We start from the raw sequence: 15,732 nt of genomic DNA on the forward strand, positions 1-15,732 counted from the left end.
GCACAGAAAGCACACCATCATTTTTAACCAGCTAAGGTTAGGCAGTGATGTTATGACCCAGTTCAAAAGGCGATAAAATGGAGACTGACACAAGGACTTTATTTAAACTACTAGTTAAAATCCAGAGCCAATGTGCAAAGAGAAACAGCTATCCATCCATCGAACCATTTTATGTCACTAATCCAAGTCCAGGTCACAGGGGCAAGAGAAGCAGAGAAGCTCCCTGGCCACATCCTCCAGCTCCCCAGGGGAGACACCAATGTGTTCCCAAGCCAGCCAACAGATATAATCTCTCCAGCATGTCCTCTGTCTGCCCCGGGGGCCTCTTCCAGGTAGGACATGCCCGGTACACCTCACCTAGGAGGTGCCCAGGAGGCATCCTAGTCAGATGCTCAAACCACCTCAAATGGCTCCTTATGTGGAGGACCATATGTGGAAGAGTAGCGGCTGACCGAACTCATCATCCTATCACTTAGGGAGGCCCAGACACCATACAGAGGAAACAAATGTTTTGTTTCTCGTACCCATGATCTAAGTCACTAACCAGAGCTTGTGAGAGCTATAGCCAGGGTGGGATCATAGATTCGATTTGACGCACAGCTCTCTTTTCACCACAATAGCCTGGCAGAGCATCCACATTGCTGCCGACGTTGCCGTGTCTAAAAACACAGAATGCCTATTTTCAGGACTTTTTCTGATGCTGATTAATGTTTAATGTACATTCTCTCAGTTAAGACAAAGAAACTAAAAAAGAGTCAAACTTTTTTTATCACAAAAATTGTACATTATATTCTTAAAAAAAACATATACACTCAGCAGATACGGTTGAAATTCCGACGTCATCTCCCTGGTCCCAAGTGGTCATAGTATAATGTCAAAAACTGATGGACGTGCATCAATATTGTCTCCAGGCTGAATAGAGGTTGAGTCAGATTTTCGAATCATCCATCTTCTTCCATTTCACGGTCACAGTGGGGGTGGAGCTTATGTCAGCTGTCATAGGGTGAGAGGTTGGGTACACCCTGTACTGCACATAGAGACAGACAACCATTGACACTCACAGCCAATTTAGAATCACCAGTAAAGCTGAGATACATGTCTGTGTGCTGTGGGAGGAAGCCAGAGTACCACACAGGCACAGGGGGAACACGCAGAGCCCCAGAAGGTGAGTGGATTCAAGTCAGGCAAAAGTTCTGTCACCCCCACCATGTGGACCACCAACACTGCTTTTTATTTAAAATACACACTGGTATCCTGTGATCTGCTATTAAAGGCAACCTATTATGCTTTTCCTTATTTTCTCTCAAATAGAAATACAGTGAATTCCCATATTAAACGTGGCCAAAGTTTCAAATAATGAGGACAGCGTGTGTGCAAGTAATCACTATAAGCCAAAATCCCAGGCTTCAGACTGCCCTAAAAGCTCTGTTTCAGACAGCCTTAATAATAATAATGACTCTCCAGAACCATAGTGGCCAGATATTAGAAGATTATAGACTTGAGTTTAAAAGTTTTAATTACAAACCTAACTTTTTGAAGCGAAATTAAATAAATATAAAACATTTTTGAAAAACGGACATTAAAATGTATAATTTTATGTAGCTGCAATGTTACTTTCTATTGAACTTTTAAAAATGGTAACATGTAAAGTCTGCAAATTCACTAATTTCTTGGTCCTTAATTGACTCTTTGGGACCTGTAAGGCAGGTGTTAAAGAGCTGATAAATCTTTTCAAACCTCAACACATGGGCTCCTCACGGCAGCTGACTGAAAATGAAGCTAATTGATGCCTACAAAGCAGAGGACTATAAAAAGATATCAAAGGGCTTCCAGCTTGCACTTTTCACTGTATAAAATGTCATTAAGAAATGGCATTGAAGAACAACTGTGGATGTCGAGGCAAGATCTAGAAGAGCAAGGAAACTGTCGGATAAAACTGCTCGTCTGAAAGGCGAAGCAAAACCCTCATATGGGGGCAGATGAACTCCTGTGTCAAGAAGGTTTAGCTGGCACAAAAGTGATGATGCACAAACAGCATCTACATGGAAGAGTCATCAAATGGAAACGTAACGAGTGACCTCATCACAAAAGTCAGCATGTGAAATATGAAAAGCAACATCTGGACATGCCAGAGAAATTTCAAAATTAGTTCTGTCGTCAGAAAGGTATGTTTGAAATAAATAAGTAGCGGTTTTACTGAAAAGAACACCTTGCCAAGCGGTGTGGAAATATGCTGCTTAAAGGGTACAGTAGCAAGTCGCTCAGAAAAGATGGCTGATGGAAAAAAAGAAGCATGGAAACTGGCTAGATTTTTGAGCATGCAGACCCATGCTTCACTTGCAGATCACAGACTATCTCGAATCAACTTTGAATAATGTGTTCTACAGTAATGTTGAAGGGGTTTTTATGAGTTTGGGGGGTTGTTTTTTTACTTTGAGTTTTAGTTTGAGTTCCCCAGATTTAACTGTAACTGTGACTGGACAAAGGCAGCAGCTGCTTTGCTTTCTCACTATTTTAGAAATCACAGCCACAGTAGTTCGAACACGATTCACATCTCTAATCGTAAGATTTGATTTAGGAAAAATCAGTTTCACCAAGGCTTTTAAATAATGACATTTCTAGTAAGTTGTGGATGAAATGCACAATGTGTTTTCTTTTCTTCTTCTTTTTTTTGGTAATTGGTATATATACCATTTAAAAATATTAAATATAATATATATAGATTCCTTTTAATTTTACAGGATATCCTTATAAAGACCCATCAAACTGAATTAAAAGCAGATACTGCAAAAATATATCCCACATTAATCAGAGCTCAAATATTCTTCTAGATCCAGAAACCCAATTCATGAAAGGTTTAGAGGGAATTTTCAGTTTTGAGAGACGTTTGCAGTCTTGCTTTAACCAAGTGCATTTAATAAACTAGAGCAACCGATTAAACTGTGCTATAGTGGTTTATGTATGTTTTATATGTGCATTTCAAATTTTGTCAGAATAACCAAATATTGTCAAGTAACATTTACATTATTTTCATTTTTGAAAATGCTTAAAAAATTTTGACATTTTTTAGCATTTAATAGAAACCACAAAAGGGCAACATTGCATTTCTCAGCACATGAATATATTACTATCACATGGACCCAGCTGAGCTCAAAGAAAGCACATGTCTGAATGCATATTATATAAAACACAATTCCATGAATTGCAGTCCTTGTCAAACTGAATTTGAAGCCAGCAGTCTGCTGGTGCTTTAAAACCAGCAAGGACTTTATAAGGTCCAAAACCAAAAGGACACGGTGTTCGCTGGTGTGAGTGTCTAAGCTGCTGCCCACTTCGATCTATCACTAGGCAGCCTATGGCTCCCAGGAGACCCAGTGCACTGTGCAGCCCCCGAGCCACCTTTCCCTCCCCGTGCCTCACCACCCACCAACATCACCACCCCGCCATGAGTGACAGGCATCCAGTTCCGCCTGACTGGAGCCCCTATCTTCTAACCCTCAAGGACAACTGAGAGGACATATTGTCATCATCTCATCTTCCTCATTCCCACGGCTGCCTCCTCCATAGGTGCACATATGCTTACGCTCTCTCTTCCCACGCACGCATGCACACACACGCACACACAGAAACAACTGCAGCCCACTCACCTGTAACAACATCTACGTGACCTTTGCTTAATGTCCTCGGGTGACACACAAGAACCCATTCACACAAACAACCTGCAGGTCTGGCTGTGCCTGCCGCTTCTCATTCACTCCTTTCACTGTGAGTCTGTGTTTGAAACCATCTTGGTGGAGGCTGTTAAGAACCACTTCAGACAGAAACCTTGAACAGAGGAAATAAACAAGGTATTGTCTGTGAAGGCTTCCTCACCGATCGCCTCATGCTCCTGAGCTTGAATGTTTTTCTTGCTGTGGAGATCTGAATTCTTTATCGCTTACTGTACAAGAGTGTAAGGCATCTTGCGAAGTGAGAAAAGACCAGCTGGTTTGGAGGGATGTCATGCATAGTGGAAGGCTGTTTTTCAGATAAATAACAAGGTTTGGTTTGCAGTAATACTCCTTTTGCAATCAATGTGTATTTCACTATAGTACCATTGGGTTGTTTGCAGTGTAACCTTTAAGGGTTCAAATGCACATCTCAGTTTTGAAAAATAACATCTAAAGACGTCATTGTATTGTTGTCTCTGCTCCGCGCTCTTATAAAGTAACTCTGCGAGTTGTTTTTGCACTTTAGTGTTCTCTTAGAAGTTGTAACGCTGGTGAGACAACAGGGATTTGAGACTGAACTTCAGATTAGAGGTTGTTGCTTACAGCCACAGAAGGAAACTTCACATGATGACAGGAAACTCTTTCATATTTGAAAATGTCAAATCCCAGAGTTCATGAAATGGGATTTCAGAGAGCTCTCTGTGTTTCAAAGAAAAAAACTGCTTCATTAGGAAAGACAGATTTTTTAAATAGTGGTCATAACATAACAGGGTCAGGAGAAATATACTTTCTGGGGATAGATATAAATACACAGCCACATACACACAGACGCTGCTGTGCAGAAGTCTTGAGCCACCCCTCATTTCTTTATATATTTTGTTTCCAGGGAGACAGACTTTCTTGCATTGTTACACGAGCAGTAGTTCCCCAGTCTTTCTCAAGTTTTTCTTTGGGGTTTTTTCCTTCACATTTTCTGCTCAGTCCTTCTACCTGACCATTTCCAAAGGTATGTTTTTTGTTTGTTTGTTTGTTAAGCCACTGTTCACACTGACATATGAATCATTCAAGCATAAAAATGGCACCTAACTCAAGGGATGAACCAGTGTTGTATCTGCATGTAACAGACAACCAATTTAAAATTTTATCTTTAGACACTTGCAAACAGCTTGTTGCAAAAACATGTAATTTGTTCCAATTTCTTAGTCGAATCAATGAAAAATGCCAAAAATAACAGCTTTACAGGAAATAGACATAGGTATTACAGTATCTTTGTACCAAGAAGGCGTTTTCAAACAGCTGTTAGCTCAAAACTCAGCATGGTGTCCAGTGTGTCCTTAAAATTTTGTCATGTTCATCAGCAAAATCCTGCCACACGACCTGAGAGATGCATCCGGCTCTTTAGTTGATCCAGCAACGGTTTGGTGAAGCCTCATCAGATAAGGTCTCACTGGAGAGACAGTTATCCAGAAGCCATTCTTAAGAAAGGGACACAGGTTGGAAAGGCTGAGGTATGCCAAATTGGTAGAACTGGACTGAAAATCAGTGGCTATAGATTTTATGGGGTGATGAATCCAAACCCAAACAGCATGCTAACGCTAAGCTATCCAAGAACCCAGAGTGAGGTTAAAGCTGAGTGAATGTTGAACCCCCAGCCCAACAGCCAGACAGACCCTGAACTTCAAAAGCTAACAAAAGGATGAGCAGTCAGGACGCAGCTTCCGTTCCTACCTGTTCATGTTTCTACAGTAGAATCATTGTGGCGATTACTTTGAAGTCTCTTTGTGCTCGTTTTGTGCTAAGAGAGGCTTTGTGTAATACTAAGAGAGAGATCACATGTAGGGTAGGATAGGGATTTGTGATGGTGTAAGGAGCTGCAGCTTCAGGTTTATATGTTTAATGGTAATTATGGGACAATGCATTTCAGGTCTTTAACATGAAAGTATTGTAATGAATACTATAACAAAGTACGTTTTTTCTGGGGGGAATTAAGTAACGACATTACTTTTAAGAAAAGAGTTCTGTGTAACCCGTGCAATAATTACTTTTTGAGTAAGACTGCAACACTGATCACGACAAAGAGAAGAAATTCCTCCAACATGGACTAACGTTTGACCACACAGCATGCAATTAATTTTTCTTTCTTTGTGCTGCTTAGAGATGGTGGAGGCTCTCAAATCAAAGCCAGTGAGAACCCACAAGAGAATTGATGAGGAATCCAATCGATAAGTGATATCCATAATGGAATTGGAATTGCTAAATTCTTGTCAATTCCCATCCCTAAGTAGGTCAGGAGAGCAGAAACACATGGTGGATGCTCTGTTATGGTGTGGGGTTGTTTTCAGCCAGTCGTGTTGGGGATCTTGTCAAAATTGATGGAATTACGAACACGGACATCTGAGTGGCAGTGACTTCATTTTTCAGCTTGATTCCAAACACACTGCCACTGCAGTAAAAGTATTCCTGGATAGAAAAACATACCAATCTTTCACATATAAGGTCTTGAATAATCAGAGCCTAACTTATTTTAAAGACCTCATAGTCTTGTCGCCCCAACAGAGCAGATTGCTCTTAAACTGCAGGCTTACTTGTGGTTTCAAGGATGTTTAAAAGCAGAATGGGAGGCAGAGACTTTAGCTTTCAGGCCCCTCTCCTGTGGAACCAGCCCCCAGTTTGGATTCAGGAGACAGACACCATCCCTACTTTTAAGATTAGGTTTAAACTTTCCTTTTCGATAAAGTTTATTGTTACGGCTCGATCAGGTGACCCTGAATCCTCCCTTAGTTACCAATAGGCCTACAATGCTCGCGGCTTCCCATGATGCACTGAATGTTTCTTTTTCACTCACCTCTTTTCACTCTCCATGTGTTTATACAGTTTTCATCGTTGTTATTAACCTCTAGCTTTGTCCTGTCTCCTTCCCTTCACACCCTGCTGGTTGCAGCAGATGGCCACGCCTCCCTGAGCCTGGTGTGGGGGAAATTGTCTTCCTGTTAAAGGGGAGTTTTTCCTTCCCACTGTCAGCGAGTGCTTGACTGTTGGGGTTTTCTCTTACATCAATAAAGCATGTTAAATAGACTTTGTATAAATAAAATTGGATCTAATATCAGTCCAAATCCAAAGAAGATCTTTCAAAAACAATTTTTGTCCACTGATATCTTTTTTGTTGTTGTTTTTGTTTTTTAGCCAAATTTAGCATATGTGAAAGAAAGGGTGGACTGCTGTGTTATTATTTAGCTTGATTAGAAAAGGGTACAGAAACCAATACCTCGTAGTTAGAGTACCTTATTAAAGCAGTCTTCCTTTCTCCTTTTGACAATACCCAATTCCCAAACATTATCAGCAGGGGTTGGGATTATTGATTACATGATGAGTTTCTGTTGTTTATTTTGGTAGGTGAATCGGTCTGTTAATTAGACTGAGTTCAATGTTTTGATGATTGTTTTTCCTCTTCACCTGTGTTTTTCTGAGAATCAGCTGTTAATCAGTGGCAGTGAAGACAGCTTTGCATGATTGAGGTCTGAGCAGTTAGTAATTAGGGCACAGGAGCAGTAAAGGAGACCATGGAAGAGGTTTCTTTTAGTCACTGGCATTCTGTGAATACATGGATGTATAGCGTTATATATATTATAGATATAGCCATCTTTTGATCACGTCTTCCGTTACCGGTGGAAGTGATGGGGTTCACGCAGGTGAGGCTGGAAAGGCATTAGTAAAGGATTGAACAGCAGCGGAGAGAGGAGGTGGCAGCTTGCTCCAAGGCTGTGTTTTGTTTTGTTTTATTGCAGTTTCAGTTTGTTTGGTTGAATTCCCCGGGGGCCTTTTGTTTCATTAAGATTTTTCTTAATAAATGCCACCTTTTTTTCTGCACATACTCCAGCCTCAAGACCTGTTTCTTAAATATCCTTTGAAACTTTCCGGTGCCAAACAATAACCATTGCCCCTTGTATACAGTCTTGGCAGAATACAGACTTTTTGGCCAGTCCATTAAAACAGCTAATTCCTCTGCAGGGCATTATTATTTGTCAGATAATTTCACTAATATGCACTGAAAGGGACCAACACCAGAAACAAGGCACCGTTCAGTGCCTCATATTTGTTGAGGTAATGGCTAGTCATTTGTGTTTACATCGTCCCTTCATTTAAACAAACCATATCCCTAAATGAAAGCTCCAATAATGATTTAACAGTTGGAATATATGCATTTTAAAGCGCCATACAGTTGTCTAAATGGGGTTTGAGCTTTAGAGCCAAAACTCTATTTTTAGAAGGCTATAAACATGTTTATTTTTTATATAAATTGAGCTTTTTAACATTGAAGCCTATGATAATTAGCCTCCTAGCATACTGTAGTGTTGTGGAGCTAAACAGTCAACAATTTTAAATTCAATATTGAATGCTAATGTTGTCTTGTGTCTGCTGGGTGTTCTTATAACCAGCAATTTTCTTTATGAAATTAAATGAAATTAACAACGTTCTAACTTTAAAACTTGTGCTGTCCCGTCAGGCTAAAATGTTAAATAGTGTTTAGTTTATGGTTAATCTTAAGGAACCAACAGTTTAACAAAATACCAGAGTCTCATTGTTGTTTTCCAAACCATGTCAGATGGAGTTAGCTCAGACTGCACTGAGCTGAGAACGCTTATGTGATGTGGATGAAGCAAAGTGGAACGTAGCGTTCATTCAGGCAGATCGCTGCAGTGGTGTTTGCATTAGGTGATGCGCCTCAGTTGGATCGTTCATGCGTCAGAATCGCTGTCTCACTCACAGACGAGTAGGAAGCAGTAACAATGTATTTAGAATAATGTATCATTTTCATGCAGGTGTACAGCACAAGCACTATGAGATGGCAAGTCACTGTTTCTCTCCTATCTCATGCACGTCCTCGATGTCCTTCTTATATTTTTGCTCCGTTTCATTTATTGTACATCTTTGGTGTTGCTCATTTTCTGTGATATTTCCTTCAAAGAGCATAGCCATTTCAGCTAATTGTAACAATGTAACCGTTTGCTAAAAATGGTCAACTTTGACAAGTGTCTCCAGCTTATGTAGTAAGACATCTTAGCCTCTCTTTTTTTTTTCAGTCGAACTACGTGCCTTGTGTACTTCTGAATAAAAATCGTTCCCACTGCAGCTTTAATGTCACACTAGTATAATTGTCGAAGTGTTTCAAGTGCATTAAATGTCTTTGAGACCAAAATAGTCACACAGTAGCCTTTCACTGTCCCTGCACAGAGATTGTAGCATAAATTGGAGCTTTTCCTATGTGCTGGCATTTCATCTGGCTGTTCAGTTTGACATGAAAAGCTAATTAACTTTCACAGCCTTTTTTTTATGAGAGTTGCTAAGTGATAGTTTCTGTGAATTCATTTTAGTCCAGAATTGAAGCAAGAAATTGTGAGGAACAAGTTTTCTTTAATGTACTTTTGCTTTTCTATTTTTTTAAACTAAAATAATGAGAGTGATCTGAAGCACTAATTATAAAGATCACCGTTGGTACACTGAGGTGAAATATTATGTTGTGCTCCAAAGTTTTCCCCTTATTGCACCATGTATCACACTACAAGTTTCCCAATGTACTGGAGCATCTATAAGTATCAAAGAAGGCCATACAGGGCTATTCATTGCTATTTTCAGAATGCCAATTATTGTGCACAGCAGCAGCTTTGGCTATTGAGCCAGCCGAAGTCAAACTGTTGTAATACATTATTATCTATTTCAACCTGGTGCGGTGGGGAGATTCTCACTGCTGGATTTTCATCAAAAGAGATAGCCTGCTGAAAATGTAATTCACTGTTTTAGTATAAATCAATAAGCCTCGAGAATCTATTCCCCCATTCCACCTTTATGTTAATATAAAAGAAATGCTCAAATAGAACTTTAATTCACCACATGGACTTTCAGACTGTTTAATAGCCCCAATTTTATCCATAACTGCTCAATTGACACTTAAATCTCAAGCCCATCTTAATTTGGCTTCTCCTGACAATTAGAAGTTCTACTTCTCTTTAGCGCCAAGGCTACTGTGACCCGTATTAATGGTGATTTATAGGCTATGCCAGTCTAACAGTGATCATCTATTAAGAATTATATCCCATTTGATCATTATTGCTCTGTTCTTCCTCCAAAAAAGAAAAGTCTTGCCTACATGTAATGCAGCATATTTGAATATCCTGGAAGCTGTGTACAAGTAAGCAGATGGAAAACATGTTAAAAAATGAACATGTGAAAGAGCTTAAAGTGAAAGCTAATTTTGTTAGAGCGTTAGAGGACATTCAGATGGTTCTGATGGGGGATATAAATCCTGATGGACTCCCATCTGAGTGTATTCATTAATCATGCGTCTCATTGGCGAGGCTCTGATTTGCCACTGAGACAGATGAAGATGAACTCAGCAATATATTTCTCATCATAACACAACCCTCGCATAAATATTAATAGCATATTTTCAGCTGGTGGGCATGAATCATTTTTCAGACAGGGAATTTTAAGAGCTATCCATGCGTGTCCAAGAACAGTATATAAGCAAGCAGTTGTGATAAACAACGGCGCTTTAAGGCAACAATGAAGCGAGAGCCCTAACTGTAAGGGAGATTTTAAATCTCTTTATCGTGCTTACTTCAGACAAACTTCTGTCGATACATTTTTTTTATTTAACCTTACAGCTTGTCAACATAAATATTTTAATTGCTCGAGTGCATGCTACCACTGATGTTCTTGTTTGAAGAAGTTTAAGAAGCTGTCATTTTGAATCAGTTAGATATTGTTTTTCATTTATTTTTCAAGATATCTGGAAAATATTGCAGCCGCTGTTTTAAAACTGATAACAAATGAAGCTAACTGGGAAGCCGTGATAACTTATTTCTGCTACAGTGGATATTTTTATATTAACAATGGCTTATCAGTGACTGTGTAATGTAAAAGGAGTCACTTATAGGGAAGCATACAGATAATTACCACTCATTTAAGCTGTTCTCCTTGGCCTTGCGGTTTTCTTTCGGCACTTTTAGTTTGTTTTTTTGGTTTCTGCACATTTCCTGCTATTTTGGTTGACTTTAATCGACCTCTTTTTCAGGCACAGCGGGCAGCCAAAACAGCACATTTTACTCCACCCAACACCCCCCTCCTCTCTCTCTCACACACACACTGCCAGTTTATTAGATACACCTTGGTAGCACTGCTACCGTCAGCTGCACATCCATGATGCAAAGATCATCGCAAAGGTTCTCCATTGGATTGCTATTTTTGGACTGTGGAGCTCATTCAAGTACAGTGAACTCATTGTCACCTTCAAGAGAGCAGTTTGATTTTATTTTTGGCTTTGTGGCATGGCGTGTTATTCTGCTGCAAGCACGCTTCTTATGATAGGTACAGTGTGATCGTAAAGACAAGGACATGGCCAGCAACAACTCCAGGTAGGCTGTGATGCCAAGAAAATATCCCCCAATACATTACACTGCCAGCCTGACCCACTGATAGACAGAACAGAGCCATGTCAAATGTAGCCTCAGCAGACCAGGCAACGTAATTCCAGTCATTTGTTGTACAGTTTTGGTGAGCCTGTGTAAATTGCAGCCTCTGTTTCCATTTTTTTAGCTGACAACAATGACACCTGGTGTGGTCTTTTGCTGCTGTAGGCCGTTTGCTTCAAGGTTTGGCGTGTGTTCAAAGATGCTCTTCTGCATACTTTGGTCGTGGTTATTTGAGTTACTGTTGTCATCCTATAGAATGGAGGCAGCAGTATCAGTATGTTAGCCTCACCTCTCACCCAATGGCAAGTGGAATAAGCTCTCCAGCCCCCTCCCTGCAACCCTGAAGTGGATAAGCAGAAGAAGAAATGGATGGATGGATGGATGGATGGATGGGTGGATGGGTGGGTGTTGTCTTCCTATCAGCTTTAAGGAGTCTAGTCATTCTCTTTTGTTGTCTGGCATCCATAACAACAACAATTTAAACTGTATCGCACTTTTAAATTAAAAAGTGCATCATAGTATAAATAAAAGCCATGCATTAAAGATAAGTATGCATTTTCCAACATACAGCCACATAATCATAGTCTCACATTAATTCCAACATACAGATGAGAACAAAATTATTTTTTTCACTAATTTCTGAAGTGCTTTTTTTAACAGTGTAAAGAATCTTCAAGAAAGCATTTGTAAACATACTAGTTTTCTTTACAAAGCATAAATTGTTTCTCTTTGCACACAATAACAGATTGTTTTCATAAAAAATCATAAATTACCAGGGTCAGTGTTATTAGCCCTCTGAAAAACTGATCCTTTTATTGAGCCACAGCAAAAAACCACTGCTGTGTAATGATGTGCTTTAACTTTGCAATCCTCAAAGTGTGTAAAACCGAGTTAAACCCGATGGTTAGCAATCAATTTAAACTATAAAAGTATAAAAACTTCAACAAGCCATTTTGGACTTGAGAAAAAGAATTGTTGATGCTCATGAAGAAAGAGATGGATATACAGTTGTTGCCGAGTTTCCAAGTGTCAAGAACTGGAGTGAGAACTATCATCAAGAAATTCAAAGAGAGCCACACAGTACAGGATAAGCCTGGAAGAAGTAGGCAGCAAAAGATTTTAAAGATTCTAGAAAAAAAGCTTGTGAGAGATGTGTCTAAAGACCCCAAATGAACTTCCAAGACAGTAGTGAATGACTTGTCTAAGTTGGGAATCTTAGACTCAAAGAAGACAATTGCTAGAACGCTGCACAGGAATGGACTGTGAGGTTGCAGACCAAGAAAACCTTCACTTGTGCAGAAGACTGAAGTACAATATGAATTAAAATTATGCATACTGTAAGTGTGTCCTTTGGTTAGATGATATGAAGCTTGAGCTCTTTGTGGTCCTTTTCATGTGTACAACCCTATAGTGAAACACGTGGTGGTGGTGTTATGCTGTGGGATGGATCTGGAACTGGGAATCTCATGAAGATGGAAGGAATCACAAAGAGAGAAGGATACGTGAAGTCTTTGAAAGAAAACCTCAAGCATCCAGTAGCAAAACTGGGTCTGGGTCGTCACTTTGCCTTCTATGATGACAATGGGCCAAAACATAAATAACTCCTGGTGAAGGACGACATCCAGAAGTTCAAAATGAATGTTATTGACTGGATTGAGCATCCAAGGTCCATGCCAGAGGACCATCCAATTTGAAGGAAGTTCAGAGATGTGTTAGACATCTTGAAAGTACAACAACTGACTGTAGGTTGTTATCCAGCAAAAAGGATAAACAACTGACTGTTAGCATCAGGGGAGCTAATAAGCTTGACCCTGTTAGTTTTTGGTTTCTGTGAAATCTTTTTTTGTTTCTGTGTGTAAAGTTAAATGATGTAATCCTCCAAAATAAAACTAAATTGTTTGGAAAAGCTGTGTTACCTTCCAACCCTTGACTTCTAACCCCCTCTGATACTGACCCAGTTCACTGCAGCTTCAAGTATTTCAAACTCATATTTTTTCCTGTTCTTATCCTTTCTTATGGGAGCTGGTTTGTCATTCCACCTCATTATTCAGTCTGATGTTGTAGTCATGTTTTCTGCAGGTCTTTTATATTCATCTGTTGGTTTTTTGTAATTATGGATCATTTTGATCTCCGTTCAGATGCGGGTGACATATGAAAACATATGTTTATTTAAGGGTTGAATATTCTATAAACCGGCACTCAATAGCCTGTAAATATGTGTCAATCTCATTCACACTTCTCATCATTTTGTGACAATTATTCTGCGGCTGTTTTGTTTTTTCTGGTTTTGGCACCCGAAAATGAAATTCCAATTCGTAATCCTGCATTCTGTGCCACCATTGACTCAATTGTTTTTTCCTTTCAGTGAAACAGCTGTCAATGAGAACAACACCAGACCTGCTTGAATAATTGAAAAAAATCTGAGATGTTGGCGGCGCAGCATTGTTAAATTGTAAAGCACTGTTAAGCATTTAAAGAGGACTGAAAAATTCAGAAAATTGCTTAATTTTTGATGTTTTCACTGATCTATATTATTGAGCACATAACAATGATGTAAGGAATGGTAAAAGCATCGCTCGTGCATTGATCAAAGGGGCGCGTGGTTGTTTGTGTCATTGCAGGTGTATGACCATGAGTACAAAGCTGTGGTGGATGGCGTGGAGACAGACAGTACAATGGAGATAGACCCAGTTCACCGCGTTGAAATCTTCAAGATGGGAAATGGGAGTGAGGAGATTCTCGAGGTCCACGACTTCAAAAATGTAAGTAAAGGTTAAACAAGGCCATGTAAGCTATTTTTTTCTTTTGATGAAAAACTGAAGCTATACCCGTGTCTCCTCTTCAGCAGAGGATGTTGTATGATGTTCACATCCTGCCCTTTTTTAAGAGACAATTGACAACATTTATCCTTTCTTGAAATCCTATTTTTCTTATCTCATCCTTTGTCACTCTGGATGGAAAAAAAGATGCTACAAACCTTTGAAACATCACACAGACAGAGTGATGGAAATTATTCTCACTGAGGTGTTCACGCAAGGATCAAAAACACAATTTCAAAAATACAGCACTTATGGTATCAGTAATTGATACTAAAGCAGCAGCGCACAAGGAGATTTGTTATGTGACTAAGTGCACACACGCAGCAACCCAGAGTGAAGAATTCAGTCCCCCATAAAAAAATCGCTTTCTTCCCACTAATTCTATACACCAACTTTTTCACAGTACAGAGACAAACACTATTAAGAAGCCCGTCTCTATTTGTTTCTCGCACCTTTTTCAAATGCAATTTTGTCTCCAGCCGAACTCATTAACTTACCTTTCATTCCTAAATCCTGCTCGACTGTGCAGGAGGTTACACATGCTGCACCTCGGAGTAGGGAGTGTGCTGCTTGGCTGGGTAATGAATGCTCTTACTCTCACACCATTATTTACTGTGAAATGTTGAGTTGCCAGGCTGAATGTTACAGGATACACCTCATCCAAAACAAAAACCTACGCGGAATCGTTATTGTTTTTGTTACAATGGGCTTTGTGAATCTAAAATGGCTATATGACAGAAACCAGCACAGCACCGGAAAACTTTAACCCCTGCAATCAGTCTCTCTATTTCCTTCTCTCTCCCTCGCTGAGCCCACTCTGTTTGCGTGTGGGTGTATGTGTGTGCGTGTTTGTGGCCCACATACATAAACATGCGTGCCTGTTGCTTGTTCCACTTCCTGTTAGTGAAGCACATCCCCCGAGGAGATTTGTTTGATTCAGTGCTCCACCATGGAAGACTAAGTAACAAGCGAGTGAGCAGAGTAATTCAAACCTCATTGTGACAAAAATCTCAGAGAAAATTTACAATTGGTTATACTAAGTGGAAGCTTTTGCACTGATGTTAGAATTGATTTTGTTTAATACAAAAAAGGGGAATGTCACATGTTATTACACAGACCAAAGCCACCTTTAAAACAATCTCCATCAAGCCCGAGGGCTGTGTGATGAATGGAAAACGAGGGGATTATACCACCAGGACTGTGAACCATTAGACTCATTTTAACAGGAGAGGAAGGAAAAATGGAGAAAGAGACATCCTGAGAGGGAATTACCAGGGTCGTTTTCACGTTAAAACGAAGTGAACAACTGAACCAAAGAACATTTAGGCAAACAGAAATTTGTTTCTGCACGAGGTTTCAAATTGGTGTTTCAATTTTATCTGCACAACAAAGCAAAGGTATAATAAAGTGAGAACAGAGTCAAGATTGGAGCATGTTAAGTAGCCATTGTGTTAAAGTTAAGTTTACTTTCTGTTGGTGTGTTCTGTTATCTCTCCGGTTGCATGATGCATGATTGCTTTCCTTAAACTCAACAACAGACTTCCTTAAGATTTCTCTAAACTTTCGACATAATGATGCAAAAGTGAGGCTGCCCAAGTTTTCCCAAAAAAACAAAAAAAAAGGTTTGCTTGAGCACCCACAAAGGCTTCAAACAATGCAAAGGTAATGTGGCCTTGCCTGTAAAGAACAAAGAACCACACTTATTGTTTCCTGACACTTAACAAGAAATTCGAT

General features: G+C 39.6%; 1 protein-coding gene and 1 long non-coding RNA gene across 4 annotated transcripts in view; one reads left to right on the forward strand and one right to left on the reverse strand.

Annotated features, from left to right (window-relative positions):
* The window catches only part of tnmd (tenomodulin), a 67,880-nt gene that overhangs the window by 34,218 nt on the left and 17,930 nt on the right, over positions 1 to 15,732 (forward strand). For both annotated transcript variants that reach the window (XM_025910814.1, XM_005467384.4), the window contains exon 3: positions 13,801 to 13,941. In XM_025910814.1, the coding sequence (XP_025766599.1) occupies positions 13,801 to 13,941 (141 nt within the window). The remainder of the gene's footprint in view (positions 1 to 13,800; positions 13,942 to 15,732) is intronic.
* LOC112848027 (uncharacterized) lies at positions 834 to 7,152 on the reverse strand. Of its 2 annotated transcripts, XR_003221899.1 has the most exons (4): positions 6,992 to 7,152; positions 6,556 to 6,674; positions 3,648 to 3,825; positions 834 to 1,027 (listed from the first exon to the last, which is right to left on the reverse strand). It is a non-coding gene; the product is annotated as an uncharacterized LOC112848027 (long non-coding RNA). The 2 variants fall into 2 exon arrangements; XR_003221900.1 differs by lacking the exon at positions 3,648 to 3,825.

Source organism: Oreochromis niloticus, linkage group LG2 (assembly GCF_001858045.2).
Source record: "Oreochromis niloticus isolate F11D_XX linkage group LG2, O_niloticus_UMD_NMBU, whole genome shotgun sequence".
In the NCBI taxonomy this organism is placed as follows: domain Eukaryota; kingdom Metazoa; phylum Chordata; class Actinopteri; order Cichliformes; family Cichlidae; genus Oreochromis; species Oreochromis niloticus.